This window comes from Chiloscyllium plagiosum, chromosome 40 (genome assembly GCF_004010195.1).
Source record: "Chiloscyllium plagiosum isolate BGI_BamShark_2017 chromosome 40, ASM401019v2, whole genome shotgun sequence".
Lineage (NCBI taxonomy): Eukaryota > Metazoa > Chordata > Chondrichthyes > Orectolobiformes > Hemiscylliidae > Chiloscyllium > Chiloscyllium plagiosum.
In genome coordinates, this window is record NC_057749.1 from 12447590 (window position 1) to 12462016 (window position 14427).

General features: G+C 39.4%; 1 protein-coding gene across 3 annotated transcripts in view; it reads left to right on the top strand.

The window, feature by feature from the left end:
• LOC122542519 (neogenin-like) overlaps positions 1–14427 on the top strand; it is a 211329-nt gene that overhangs the window by 60450 nt on the left and 136452 nt on the right. For all 3 annotated transcript variants that reach the window (XM_043680345.1, XM_043680346.1, XM_043680347.1), the window contains exon 9: positions 12844–13161. In XM_043680345.1, coding sequence (XP_043536280.1) covers positions 12844–13161 — 318 coding nt within the window. The remainder of the gene's footprint in view (positions 1–12843; positions 13162–14427) is intronic.

The window sequence follows — 14427 nt, forward strand, 5'->3', positions numbered from 1 at the left end:
AATAGGCTGGGGCTGTTTTCCCTGGAGTGTCGGAGGCTGAGGGGTGACCTTATAGAGGTTTACAAAATTATGAGGGGCTTGGATAGGGTAAATAGACAAAGTCTTTTCCCTGGAGTGGGGGAGTCCAGAACTAGAGGGCATAGGTTTCGGGTGAGAGGGGAAAGATATAAAAGAGACCTAAGGAGCAACCTTTTCACGCAGAGGGTGGTACGTGTATGGAATGAGCTGCCAGAGGAAGTGGTGGAGTCTGGTACAATTGCAACATTTAAGAGGCATTTGGATGCGTATATGAATAGGAGGGGTTTCGAGGGATATGGGCAGGGTGCTGGCAGGTGTGACTAGATTGGGTTGGGATATCTGGTCAGCATGGACAGGTTGGACTGAAGGGTCTGTTTCCATGCTATACATCTCCATGACTATGACTCTATCTACCTCCCCAGTCACTGACTCGATCTGAACCAATCATTTCATTACTAAGGTGTGTTAAGTGTCCCTAAGTTGACTTTCCCGACTGGACAAATGCTCCATTTTCAAATCCAGCTGGGTCTAACTCTACAAGATTACCTGGTTTTGCCTCTGCTTTATTTGCATTTTAAAAAATTCATTCTGAGGATCTGGAAGATGCTGGCTAGACCAGCATTTATTATCTAGCTGTAATTATTTTGGAGAATGTGGTATTGACAATATTTGGCATCAATGGACAACTAAGAGTCATCCATGTTGTTGTAGATGTGGAATCATGTGTAGGCCATACAGGGTAAAAAGATGGCAAATTTCCTTCCCTCAAGGCCATAGTTAAATCAGCTGGGCTTTTATGACTACCTGTTATTTTACATCATCTTTTTCAGTTGTACTTGACGTACTGGGTCCAATTCACAAATTTGAATTTGTACCTCCAGATTATTGCCTAACCTTTTGTGTTCCTGTTCATTCCACTGCTATGATACAGCCTTCCCATGCTGAGATCCTCCAAGCTATTGTTCATTCTAGACAAAGTTATTCTAGTACTCTGTTGTTTGGCCTCACATCTACCATCTATAAACTTTAAGTCATCCAAAACTCTGCCAATTTTACATCAATTCACTGCAAACCACATTTGGAACTATTTTGCTGTTCCTTCATTATCATTGGATCAAAATGCTGGAACTCTGTCCCTAACAGCAACATGGGTGTCCTGCACCACCTGCTCAAGGGCCGTTCAGAATACACAATAAATGCTGACCCAGCCAGAGACACCCACATCCTCTGAAAGAATTTTTTAAAAACTAAGCCCAGTTAGTCCATGCCTTTTGTATTTGCTGACCTATCTCAGCTCCTGTTCTCAACATAACTTGACTTTATAATTTTTTTTGCATTTAAAGCCCTTCATAGCTTACCGTTTATCTCACTTATCCTGTGACTTACTGGGATCTTTCCAGCTCTTTCTATTCCCAATGGAACTATCTTTTCTCTATGTTGCTGTCATTCAGAAGCTGCTCTGTGCTTTCCTGCAGTTTGCTTAACAAATATTTCCCACCTAATGGTCTAGTTTCTCTGTCATTCATTTGGGGGCAGAGTTGGGATTATTCCCTTGTAGTTCCTCTAATGTGATCAGACAAACACAGACTATCCGCTTTTTAGTTCCTTGTTAGCTTTACATCATTTGCAGGAAAATTGTTAGTGTCTATTATAAAAGATGTAACAACAGAGCACTTGGAAGATAGTGACAAGATAAGACAGTCAGCATAGATTTATGAAGGGGAGGTTGTACTTAACAAATCTGCTGGAGTACTGCTCCTTCATCAGGCGGTTGCGCTCTGAAAGCTAGTGCTTCCAAATAAACCTGTTGGACTATTTCCTGGTGTTGTGTGGTTTTTAACTTTGTCTATGCCAGTCTAATACTGGCAACTCCAAATCATGAAAAGAAAAAAGTGTGTTATATACAGGGGCAAATGTAACTTGGAGTGTGGAGTTCTGCCAAACACTTTTGTTGTGTTTCAATACCTGTGATATTAGTTAAGGAATAGTGGATGTTGCTTATTCACAGTGCTGGGAAATACCAACTGTGGAAAATGCTGAAATTCAGGACACACTCCTTCATTCACACTGTAGGTCAGTAGGAGGAAACCGGTTTGATGGAATAAGTTTATTTGCAAATTGTTAACCTTAATCTTGATTCATTTCTGTGACCGACCCCTCTTTATCTGTTCTCCATTATACAGCTCTATTATTCCATATTTTTAAATCTCTGATGCACTTATCTCTTTTTGTCTCTATTATGTGTTTATGTCTCACTTCCTTATATTTCATGTTTCTATTTAATTCACTGCTTCTCTGTACCAGCTTTCTTTATTTCTGTAGTCCATTTGTTTCTTTCTGCTTTATGCTTTTCTATCCCTTCTTGTGGTCTACCCTTTCTCTCAGGCAGTTTCTCAAAATTAAGGACAACGTGCTTCCACTCTAGTTCAATAGGTTCTGAGCTGCCTGATGAATCCAACATATAACCTTCAAACTGTACATTATTCAGGCCAGGTAATGCTTCAGAGTTTGGGATAGAAGGGTTGTCTGGTGGTTTTGAGATAGTGAGGACTGCAGATGATGGAACGTCAGAGTTGATAAAGTGTAGAGATGGATAAAGCACAGGAAGTCAAGCAGCCTCAGAGGAGCAGGACTGATGAAAGGTTCAGATCTGAAATGTCGTCTCTCCTGCTTCCTCTTTGATGGTTTGCAAACTTGTTCTGTTGCCTTGATTTTGCATTTGTCCATTCCTGACAATGTCTGTTATGTGTTCTGAGATTTCCCTCTTTTGGTCAGTGGAGTCTTGCATACACACAACTTGTCCTGTCCAGTGGAGCTGATTTTGAGTGATTAGCACCTCAGTAATGGTCTGGTCTCTGCCCAGTGCTCTGGCTTTCTGCTCCATTTGCCCCTCTCTTGTCTTGTGACTACTTCAGTTTCTGGCTAGTTCCTCTCAATTTCACTGCTTCCCATTGTTATAAAGTCTTCAGTGTTGCAATCACACAGCTTCAGTAAGTCTGTATAGCAGTAGGTACCTAAAGACAGGCTGCTCAGTGCCTTGTGTTCTACATTCTAATTATAAGTATACTCAGTAACCTTTGTTCTGTGGAAGTGTTGGCTCCCAAGGGCTTCTTGTAAGAGTGGAGTGATTTTAATTGTCATCAAGTACAATGACCTCAAGTTGGAAAATGTGGTCAGGGTAAGAAAGTATTAGTTCATTGGTTGTAATGCAGTGAACTCTTCATTAGGGAGCTGATCAAGGACAATTAGCCCTAACTGAGTTAATCAGTTCTTGAAATGTTAATGAGATGATGTATATGTGAGCATGTGAGACCATCCTTTCTCCCCCGCCCTCACTGAATGTGAATTTTAATCATTGCTGGTGGGTTATAATGCCATACCCTCATGTGCATTGTATTAGACCCAGCTGGAACATTCTGGAGAGTTAGTGATCACTGTCTGAGCTTGCACAGACAGAATAAGACACCACAGTAAAAGTCTGTCGATGCCTGTGGAGCCATACCTCAGCAAAGTGTCAGTATGTTCACGAGAGGTGAAATCTGATTTCAAAGGTGATGCTGAGGACTGAGTGAATGAAAGGTCTGGGCTAACAGATAACCAAGATGTACAGTCAATAACGAAGGAAAGTGTTTAGCCCTTCACTTTTGTTGCTCAGACCTTTGAGTAAAAGAGTTTGTTCATCATGTTGAGGTTGGTCAGGAGGGTATATTGTTAAGCTGCAGAAGGTTCAGAAGAGATTTACCAAGATGTTGCCTGCATTAGAGGGTTTGAGTAAAAAAAAGTAGGCTGGATAAATTGGAACTTTTTTCGCTGGAGAGTAGGAGGCTGAAGGGTGACCTTTATAGATGTTTATACAATCATGAAGGACAAAGGTACGGTGAACAGCAACGCTCTTTTTCTTAGGATGGGGGACTGTAAAACAATGGGGCATATTTTCAATGTGAGAGAAAAATTTAAAAAGGACGTGAAGGGCAATATTTTTATGCTGAAATGAACTGCCAGAGAGTGGTGGATGCAGGTACAGTTACAACATTTATAAGACATTTGGGTAATTACATGAATAGGAAAGGTCTGGAGAGATATGGACCAAATGCAGGCAGATGGGACTAGTTTAGTTTGAGAAGGTGGTTGGTGAGGGCGAGCTGGACCAAAAAGAGTCTGTTTCTGTTTTGTATAACTCTATGATTGATTCAAGTCAACCAGAGAAATCTTGAGAGCATTTCTGCTCATTGAGGTGAGTTTAGCTTTGAGGTACAGATAGCAGTATTGATTGGGACAGGAAATGGTATAAGACATCTTATGCAAGGAAACTGGAGGACTATATCAAGGGCTGTCAGGAGTGATCTTTTCAGAAGCTTGTCACAGTTTGATAGAAATAATGTGAGCATGTGCAACTCTTTTCAAATCAAACCACCTCCAAGTATTGTTTAAGAGAACCTATTGCCATCACTAGGAGATATTGCAATAATTTAATTCATATATCTGTACCTTCTGTTTTAATAAAAATCCTCACATCATCCAGCTTGAAGAGCTCATTGAGTCTGAGTAAGAGGCAGTTGCAGTGGTATCAGACAAGACGCACTCGGTACAAGCTAGGAGGTGTTACTGGGTGAAACCCTGCAAGAGGATTACTTAGCTGCATCTGTATTTTGAATTCAGTTTGCTTATACTGTTGGGTTAAGTGACTCCTCCAAGTCAATATATTGCATTACTAAAGTTACTCTCTGGACAGCATATCCACCATGCTATTTACATTATCGGGTCTTCTCTAACAAAATAATTGAACTCCTTCAATGCTGCTGTCTGAGTCGGTATCTGGGAGTAAGGGCAGCCCATATTGAATATGAAGTCCAGGAAAGACTTCCCATATGAAATTTGAACTTTGTGCTGACATGCTCTTGTTTAAGCCAATTTCATTTTAATATGGGCATTGATATTTTTGTGTGGGGAGGCAAATGTGGGAGCAGTATTAATTGGGCTAGGAAAAGGAAAAAAGGCCCTCAAACATTTCAACGAGCTTCAGGTACAGTGAGGTACTTTTAAATGGAGCTGACACTATAATCTTGGCAAATGCATCATCCATTTTATGTACCATAACATTCCACCGATTGTAGTTTAGTTTTGTTTAGTGAGGGAAGGATTATTGACTAAGAGACTGGGGATGCTGTACCGGTAGTACCATGAGATCGTCAATATCCTCTGAACAAGAATGTGGGAGCCTCAGAACAACTTCTAATTATGTGCTAACAAATTAGAAGTTTACAAGACAGTGAGAGAGAGACTTGTACATCATCCTGATTCCTTCCAACAAACTTGTACATTATCTCCACGTACAATCTCCTGTAGTATAGTGCCTTTGTTCCTCCCTTTTTAAACCTCCGGCTTGAGATACCTATTCAAGGTGATGCAGTGGCAACCCACTGACGGTCCCCAGTTCATTGAATAAACCCCAGTAATGCTACCGTGTGATAATTAGTTTCAGTGACCATAGACATTGTAGTTGTACCCACGTTCACCACCTTTTCAGGAGATTCTTTCCACACTGTGTAAAAAAAACAAAGTCTCATGTATTTTAAAATCTCTCTCCTCTCACTTTTAAAAAAAAATGTTGCCTAGTCATGAAATTCCCCATCCTAGGAAAAAAGACAACTACCAATAATTCTATCTATAACTCTAATTATTTTATAAACTTACATAAGATCCTCTCTCAACCTCCTATGCTCCAGTGGAAAGAGTCCCAAGCTATCCAGCTTTTCTCTGTAACTCAAACCTTGCATACCTGGAAACATCCTGGTGAATCTCTTCTGAATCCTCTCCTGATTGATAATTTCCTTATAACTGGATGACCAGAACTAGACACCGTACTCCAGAAGAGGCCTCACCAATGTCCTGTACAACCTCAACATGACGTCCCAACCCAGAGGTGGGGGACCTTTTCATGTTGGAAGGCCGCATTATGTTAGTTGTAATCTAATAAGGCTGCATCCAAGAAACTTCAATTATATATTCTTCAAAATTCACATTATTTTGTAAAAATCTAACTACTATGTACTAACTAACAAAAAATGAAAACAAAAGTTAATTCTAAAGTGAACTAACCTTTTAATGACTTTGTTGTGACTGCTTTTTGAAGGAAAGCATTTGAGTATTTGGTTGCAGCATGGAGGTCTGCAGTTTTAGCTGATCCTCTAGATGGGTATCCGTCATTTGTGACCTTAAGGGCGTCTTTATTTTGGTTAAGTAGGAGAATGTAGATTCGCAGCAATAAGTGGTTGAAAAGCAAGAAAACATTTTTTGTGCATGTTGCCGAAGGCATGGGTATTCTATTTCATTTTTCCATATTTCAATCTGATCTTTCTTAGCATCAAAATAAGGACTTTAAAATGTCATCTTCTGAGAGCTCAATCAATTCCATCTGTAGTTCTTTAGGAGCCTTATGACTTACCAATTTTTTAATTGTGGCGGTCAGTCTGTGAGGATTATTCGTTGAATTTTCTTTTACTCTCTGGTATTTTAAATACATTCATTTTAAGATTAAAATAAAAATAATAAAGGACAAAAAAACATATTAATAAAAAATAAAAGATTTGTTCTGCAAAATTTGGATTCATTCAAAAGGCCACACACAATGGCCTAGAAGGCCACAGGTTCCCTACCCCTGTCCCAACTCCTTTATTCAAAGGACTGAGCAGTGAAGGCAAGCTTGCCAAATGCCTTTTTAACCACCCTGTTTGTGTGACACAAACTTTAAAGAATTATGTACATGCACCCCTAGGTCCCTCTGTACTATAACACTACCCAAGGGCTTACCTTTAATTATATAAGCTCTACCCTTGTCTTAAAATGCAATAACTTGCATTTATCCAGATTGAACTCCATCTGCCATTTTTCAGCCCATTGACCCATTTGATCAAGATCCTTTTGTAATCTTAGAAAACCTTCACTGTCTACTATACCACCAATTTTGGTGTCGTCCACAAACTTACTAACCATGCCTTCTATATTCATATCCAGATCAGTTATATAACTGACAAACGAAAGAGAATCCAGGGCTGATCTCTGTGGAACACCACTGATCACATGCCTTCAGTCCGAAAAACAACCTTCCACCATTACTCTGTCTCCTGCCGTTAAGCCAACTATGGAAGCAATTGGCAAGCTCGTCCTGAATCTCATGTGACCTAACTTTACTAATCAGTCTACCAGGCGGAACTTTGTCAAAGGCTTTACTAAAATCCAAATAAACAACGTCTACTGCTCTGCCATCATCAATCTTTTTGCTAACTTCCTCAAAAGAACTCAATCAAGTTTGTGAGACATGATTTTCCTTGCACAAAACCATGCTGACTATCCTTAATCAATTTTTGCCTCTCTAAATATCCATAAATCCTATCTTTTATAATTACCTCCAACAATTTACTCACATGTCTATAGTTCCCCGGTTTCTCCTTACAACCTTTTCTTAAACAGAGCTGCAACATTAGCAACCCTCCAGTCATCAGGCACTTCACCTGTACTTGTAGATGATGCAAATATTTCAGCAAGGGGTCTCGTAATTTCCTGTCTTATTTGCTAAAACTTTCTGGGATACATTAGATCAGGTCCTGGAGATTTATCCACCTTTATATTCTCGAAGACTTCCTAAATTTCCTCTTCTGTAGTGTGAACTGTTTTTAAAACATCAACATTTATTTGTGTGCATTTTCTAGACTCTGTTTCTTTATCCACAGTAAAAATTGACAGGAAATATTCATTTAGTATCTCCCATCTATTGGGTTCAACACAAAGATGATCGCCTTGATCGTTAAGAGGCCCTACTCTCTCCCTACTTACCCTCTTGCTCTTAATGTATTTGTAGAATTTCTTTGGATTATCCTTAACCTTATCTGCCAATGCTATCTCATGTCCCCTCTTTGCCTTCCTGATTTCTCTCTTAAGGATGACCCTATCTTGTTTATATTGATTAAGAGATTCAGTTGAACCAAGTTGTCTATATATAAAATAAGATTCTCTTTTATTCTTGATTGGAACCTCAATATCTATATTCATCCATTTTTCCTTAGTCTTAGCAGCCTCACCCTTCACTCTAAGGAACTCTCATCATCACATTCTTAAACACCTTCCACTTGTCAGACATCCTTTTACCTGTGAACAGTCTACTCCAATCAACTTTTGAAAGTTCTTGTCTCATATCATTAAAATTTGCCTTAGTCCAATTAAAAGCTTTAACTTTTATGGAAGGCTTATCCTTTTCCATAACTATTTTGAAACTAATAGAACCATGATTGCTAGACCCAAAGCGTTCCCCCATTTTTAACTTCAGTCACCTGCCCTGCCTTATTGCCCAAAAGAAGGTCTAATTTTGCTCCTTCTCGAGAAGGAGCATCCAAATATTGATGATGATAAATTTTCTTGAACCCATTGAACAAATTCTTCACCATCCAAACCTTTAACACTACGGTAGCCATAGTCAATGTTTGGAAAATTAACATCCCCCATTATTGCAACCTTATTATGCTTACACATATGGGAGATCTCTCTCCATATTTGTTTCTCAATTTCCCTCTTACTATTGGGGGACCTATAGTATAATTCCATAAAAGTGATCTTTCCTTTCTGATTTGTCATTTCTACCCATATATTTTTACTGGACGATTTTTCAGAAATATCTTGCCTAGTTACAGCAGTAATGTAATCCTTAATCAAAAAAGCCATCCCTCGCCCCCTTTCTTGCCTCCTTTTCTATCCTTCCTGTAGCATCTAAAACCTGAAGCATTGGGCTGCCAGTGTTGTCCATCTCTCAACCAAGTTTCTGGAATAGCTATGACAACCCAATCCCATGTTCTTAAATATGCCCCGAGTTCATCTGTCTCATCTGTAAGACTCCTTGCATCGAAATAAATGCCATTTAGTTCTTCAGAGTTACCACATACTCTTGACTCTGTCTGTCTTTCTTTTCTATATGATGTGCTTTCCTCACATTCAGAACCTTCCCCACCAATCTTTCTAGTTACACTGCAGCTTTGAATTCTTCCACTCCCCCTCTCTTTCAGTATAAAGTCTCCCCTAATGGAATGAGCAAATCACCCTGCTAAGATACTGTTCCCTTTCCAGTTTAGGTTAGACTCGTCCTTTTTGGATGGGTCTTTTCTATCACACAAGACATTCTAATTATCCAAAAACCTGAACCCCTGAACAGTACACCAGCTCTTCACCCGTTGATTTATCTCCTTTAACCTTTTGTTCCTTCCCTCATTTGAGTTTGGCATTGGGAGTAAACCAAAAATTACTACTTTTAAGGTTCTATTTTTGATCTTTTACCAAATCTCTTAAATTCACACTGTACTGCTTTAATCTTTTCCTGATAAAATCATTCCTAGCAATGTATACAATAATTACTGGCTTCTCAGTCTCATCTTTAACAATATGTTTGAAACGTTTAGATACAACGTCCTTAATCCCAGCACCAGGAAAGCCATAAACCATCCTAAATTTACACTCACTGCCACAATCTATGCTCCTGACAGTAGAGTCCCCGATAATAATAATTCTATTAAATCTTGTCAAATGCTCCATGGCATAATAATCATTCCAAGTGTCCAAAAACAGATTGCCCTTTCCATTTTCCTCAGAGAGACTATCCCTTTTTACAGTTCCAAAAACTCAATACCTATTTGATAGAGGAATAGCCACCGGAGACTTTTGAACTACGTTCTTACTTTTCTCAACAGTTATCCATCCATCTGACTGATTCTGCAGTGTAATAACTTTTCTAAATCTACTAGCCATCTCACTCTGTATTTCATATGTGCTCTTAATAATACTAAGCTTAAAAAGGTATTTCAGTAACACCTTACATATAAGTTACCCTTCATTACCTACAGAAAATAATGTTAAAATAGAAAAAATTCGGAATATATATCAAACATATAACATTTAAATAAAATCAACCAAATAGCTGATTAACTGAATAAAAAAGACTCCTCCTCAATAAATTCCTCAAACAAAAAGAAATCTTCTCCAGATCCGACCACGTGTAGGACTCCCTGGCATGAAAACATAACTTATTTTTAAAAAGAAAAGGTTTTTAAAAAGAAAACCTTTGCAATGTTAAAGAAAGCCTTCTAAAGCACATAGACTTGTTTAACTTCTGAATTTAGAATAAAAAATCCTGTGTTCACTGTGGGCCGTGTAAAGCTCATTTTGGAAAACGTCCATTTAAAACAAAATGTGATTTTTTTTTAATGGCTTTTTTGGTTTTTGAATGTTAATGAAACAAAATGAATAAAAATCTTGTATTAGTAAACTGTAAATATGTAATAACTTTAAAACATACATATAATAAATCTTTTAACTAAGCCTACAATTCTAGGAGCACCTGAAAGATCCATACTGCTTCTCTTGTCAACCTGGAGTATATCACCTAGATGAACTATCATCATTGTTCCCTTGCATTACGACAGACTATGTAATTATTTCTGAAATAAGCCTAATTCTGTTCTTCATATTTTATTTCCTGGTTACTATGTAGTCTTACATTTTGACCTCATAAGCTGAAGGCGAAGTTAGATCAGCAGAAATATTTGTATAAACACAAGTTGCTTGGAATGAAGACTCATTGGGGCCTGACAGCTTTTGAGCAACTATTGGCAGTATCTGGTGAAGATTGTGTAGATGGCCTTCAATATCCTGTCCACTGACCCAGCCATTCACATCTTCTGTATCTTAGGTGCTATCAACCATTTTGTCAAAAACCCTGGTCACCGTGATAAAAACAAAATGCCATTTTCCAAAAGAGTGTATTTGTACACTTATGTGTGTTTTACTATTATACTAACCATTTTTGAGGCCATTAAAAATTGCAATGATTTTGTTGAGAGTACATTTAATTGGTAAATTAGAAAAAATAAAATTAGTTAAGGATTTAGTGAGGAGTGGAGAAGCTTGTGGTGCGTTTCATTTCTTGGGTTGCAACTTAGTTGACCTTCCCATCCCACAGGTGGGGTACATACCACTGCTCCAACTTTTAGATGCTGAATCATATTTATGATTTACAGGAAATGGGAAGAAAGTTTTAGTACAAATCTTCACTGGATTGATGTCTTAATTCTTCCCACACCACTTGCACACTCCACTCCTGAAGGTGCTGACTCTCACTGGGAGGCAGTTCCTGAAGGTGCTGACTCTCACTGGGAGGCAGTTCCTGAAAGTGCTGACTCTCACTGGGACACAGTTTCTGACGGTGCTGGCAGGTAGAAGGTTCATGAAAAACAATAATGGGCTCTTCAACTATGAAAAACAGTCTTTATCCCCACTGAGATCCATGATCCAAACAGGAATTACCAGGATTTAGCTCTCTGTTGGCCCCTGAGCATAGGTTAGTTATGGATTGTTGAGATTCCTGATGAATGGGACTCAGTCCTGGAAATCAGTTATTCTGTGATGGGATGGAAGCTGAAATAATGGGAAAAATCATATTATGGCCACATCTGTGGAGAGAAACAATTAACGTTTTGGCCTTCTATCAGAATTGGAGAAAGTTAAAAATGTAGTGTAATATTACATTTTTAATTTTCCCAGTTCCAGTGAAGGTTTGGGTTTACTAGTCCAGTGACATTACCACTTTGTCACAGCCCCCTTCACAATGAGGACATTGCAGTCATCAGACCATGAGGGAAGCAGAATGGTTTAAGAGTTCCAGATATTATACAGTAGAACTATCTTCTAAGAGTCAGAGTTACTTGGAGGTGTTGTTACTGGGAAGGAGTATGTGACTGACACAAACATCCATGAATTTTCTGAGCTTACAGCTTGGTTATAAGTCTTAACGAGTTTGTCTGAAATTTGATGAGGTATTGGATTAGTTGAAGCAAAGTGAAACAAGCAGGGAGTGCTTAGAGCCACTAACAAGACCCAGCGCAGCACAGGTGTTCGATGTGTTGATTATTTCTCAGCAAAATATTCGAGGGCCCAAATGACAGATTTGCAGTGAGAACAGTGGGCTTTATTTCACATTAATAAGTAAGTGTCAGGCTGCATCTCATATTTCCATATGGTGAATTTTTAGACAGTAGAAGCATAGCCTCAATGTGCATCTGATTCGCATTTCTGAGATGTAAATAGTGCTTACCATTGAGCTTTGCTACAGCCTCCAGTCATACCTGCAAATCTCCATCCTTAATTATTTCACTCTCTTCCCAGCCATGTTTTCCATTTCATTCCTCCTTCCTCCTTGTCCTGAAGGCTCTCACCTTTGCAGCAATATAACTTCCTGGGTTCAAGTAGCTTTCTTCTCCCTCAGCCAAATGACTGCATTCATGTGGACATGACGAGAGTAACTGTGGCACTTTAATCTTGAGGAGCTAGGCACTGGGGCAGCAAAGCTGATTTCACCATGTTGTGGCATCCAAGCCTTTGCTTTCTTCATGAACTCTTTGAATGGCTACAAGGAATTAGAATCTTGGTCAATCTCCCATCCTCTTTGTACTGAAATGAATGCCAGCTGCAGCTGAGATCTGTTAATTGTGTCGAGACTTGGCACTTGTGTGATGATCCTGTGACTTTGCTATTCTGAGTCACTTGGTAGCACACTGAACAGTGCATTTGTTCACCAGTCAATGTGACAATTTCAGCTGATTCCTTCATTCAGAGAGAAGTGTCACATTGGCTTGTTTCCTAGCTCATTGAGGATTCTGTTGTAATACTCATATCACGATCTGTTATTTCTTCGCAAGATTGGGCAATTTTCATTAAAACATAAGGTGCTTATTTTGCAGAAACATTGTAACTTTTTTCATTTAATGTTGCTTCTCCATTTCTCTACAGAATCTATGATCCGAACATTCACCCCTTTCTACTTCACGGTGGAGCCAGCAGACACAGTAGCAATACGAGGGGCCTCCGTAATACTGAACTGTTCAGTGTTTGCTGAACCCAGGGCCAAAATTGAATGGAGAAAGGATGGGACATTCCTAAACCTGGTTTCAGATGAACGCAGGCAGATGCTTCCAGAAGGTTCACTGTTAATACGGAGCGTAGTACATTCCAAACACCACAAACCTGATGAAGGATTTTATCAGTGCGTCGCTACTATCGATAGCCTGGGGACAATTGTGAGTCGGACAGCAAAGGTAACAGTGGCAGGTATGTACTATTGTGGAGCGTTACCCTCCAAGGTCACTCCATTTACTCTATAATTTGTGCTATTGCTGAGATACTTGGAACCTCTACATTCCAGTCACCTTTTCCAATTTCAAGTCTTTGCCATGAACACGCACAGAGCTTCAACTTCTAGATCCCATTCCTGTACTCAATATAATCACTGTCCTACTCCTTTTGTTTCAAGCAAATTAAATGCCCCCTCTCATCCATCCTCATTACCAGTATTGTATGCAACAGTTGGTTAAACTCTGGCAGTCATTTTGGTCATCCTTGCATCTAGCTCCTGCCAACCTGTGGCTAGTATTTTTTGACTCTTATCACAGAATCTGGGTGGCAGAGGTAGGAATAGAGTATGAAAATGAAATCTCTTCCTCTGGGTGTCTCAGTGGCTTTTGGTAGGTTTCTATGTTTACATAGGATGCTTGTCTCTGCCCTGCCATACGCCACTGTGCAGTGCACGAGAAGCTGGTCCAATGATGTTAATACCCATCAAAGCAGTTACTCGCTGGCTGTCGCTAGAGCTTAGCAAATTACCAAAATCTAGGGAATAATTCAAGTCGAGTTTTCTTGGGCTTTTGGAGAGTGTATGCACTTAATATTTGGTCCTCTTTAGAGACAAAACAAGTGCATTTTCTGGTTAGTTTTACCATTAGAACTTTAAAGGCATCAGACAGATTGTTCCTGATATCCTGGGACCATCGTCTGGTCTATAGCAATCAGGCCTGTTATAGACTTCTTAAAAAAGCAGAGCAGTCTCAAGGACCTCATTTGCCAGTTTCTTGACCCCACTGTTTTCCAATCGCTGACTGCGTTGGCCCTCTACGAGTGTCAGTTCTGACAGTGGGGTATGTAACATTTTCTCAGTTATAGGTACATGAACCAAGTCCTGTGTAGATAATTTCTTGTTGGATTAAGAAGAGGAACCTCAGTCGAACCCTATCCTAGTTCTAACCTAGGGGCACTCACATGCGTTGTAGTAATTCAGCTGCTGTTTCGTTCAGTGCGGAGAATGGGGTGAATGTGGTGCTTATGGTCTGTGTAGGTTATTTTCATGCTGGGTGGTGAATTTACTGTTTGAAACATGAGAGAGTTGTAGTATCTGGACATTATAGTCAGGCAAGGAAGACTATGCAGTGAGCAGTGTCATTCCTGATTGAATAATTCAAGTTGAGTGAGGTTTTTGTACATTCATTAAGATGGCTCAATCCATCCTGAACCCAGGGAATATTTATGTTCTGCTCAGACGTG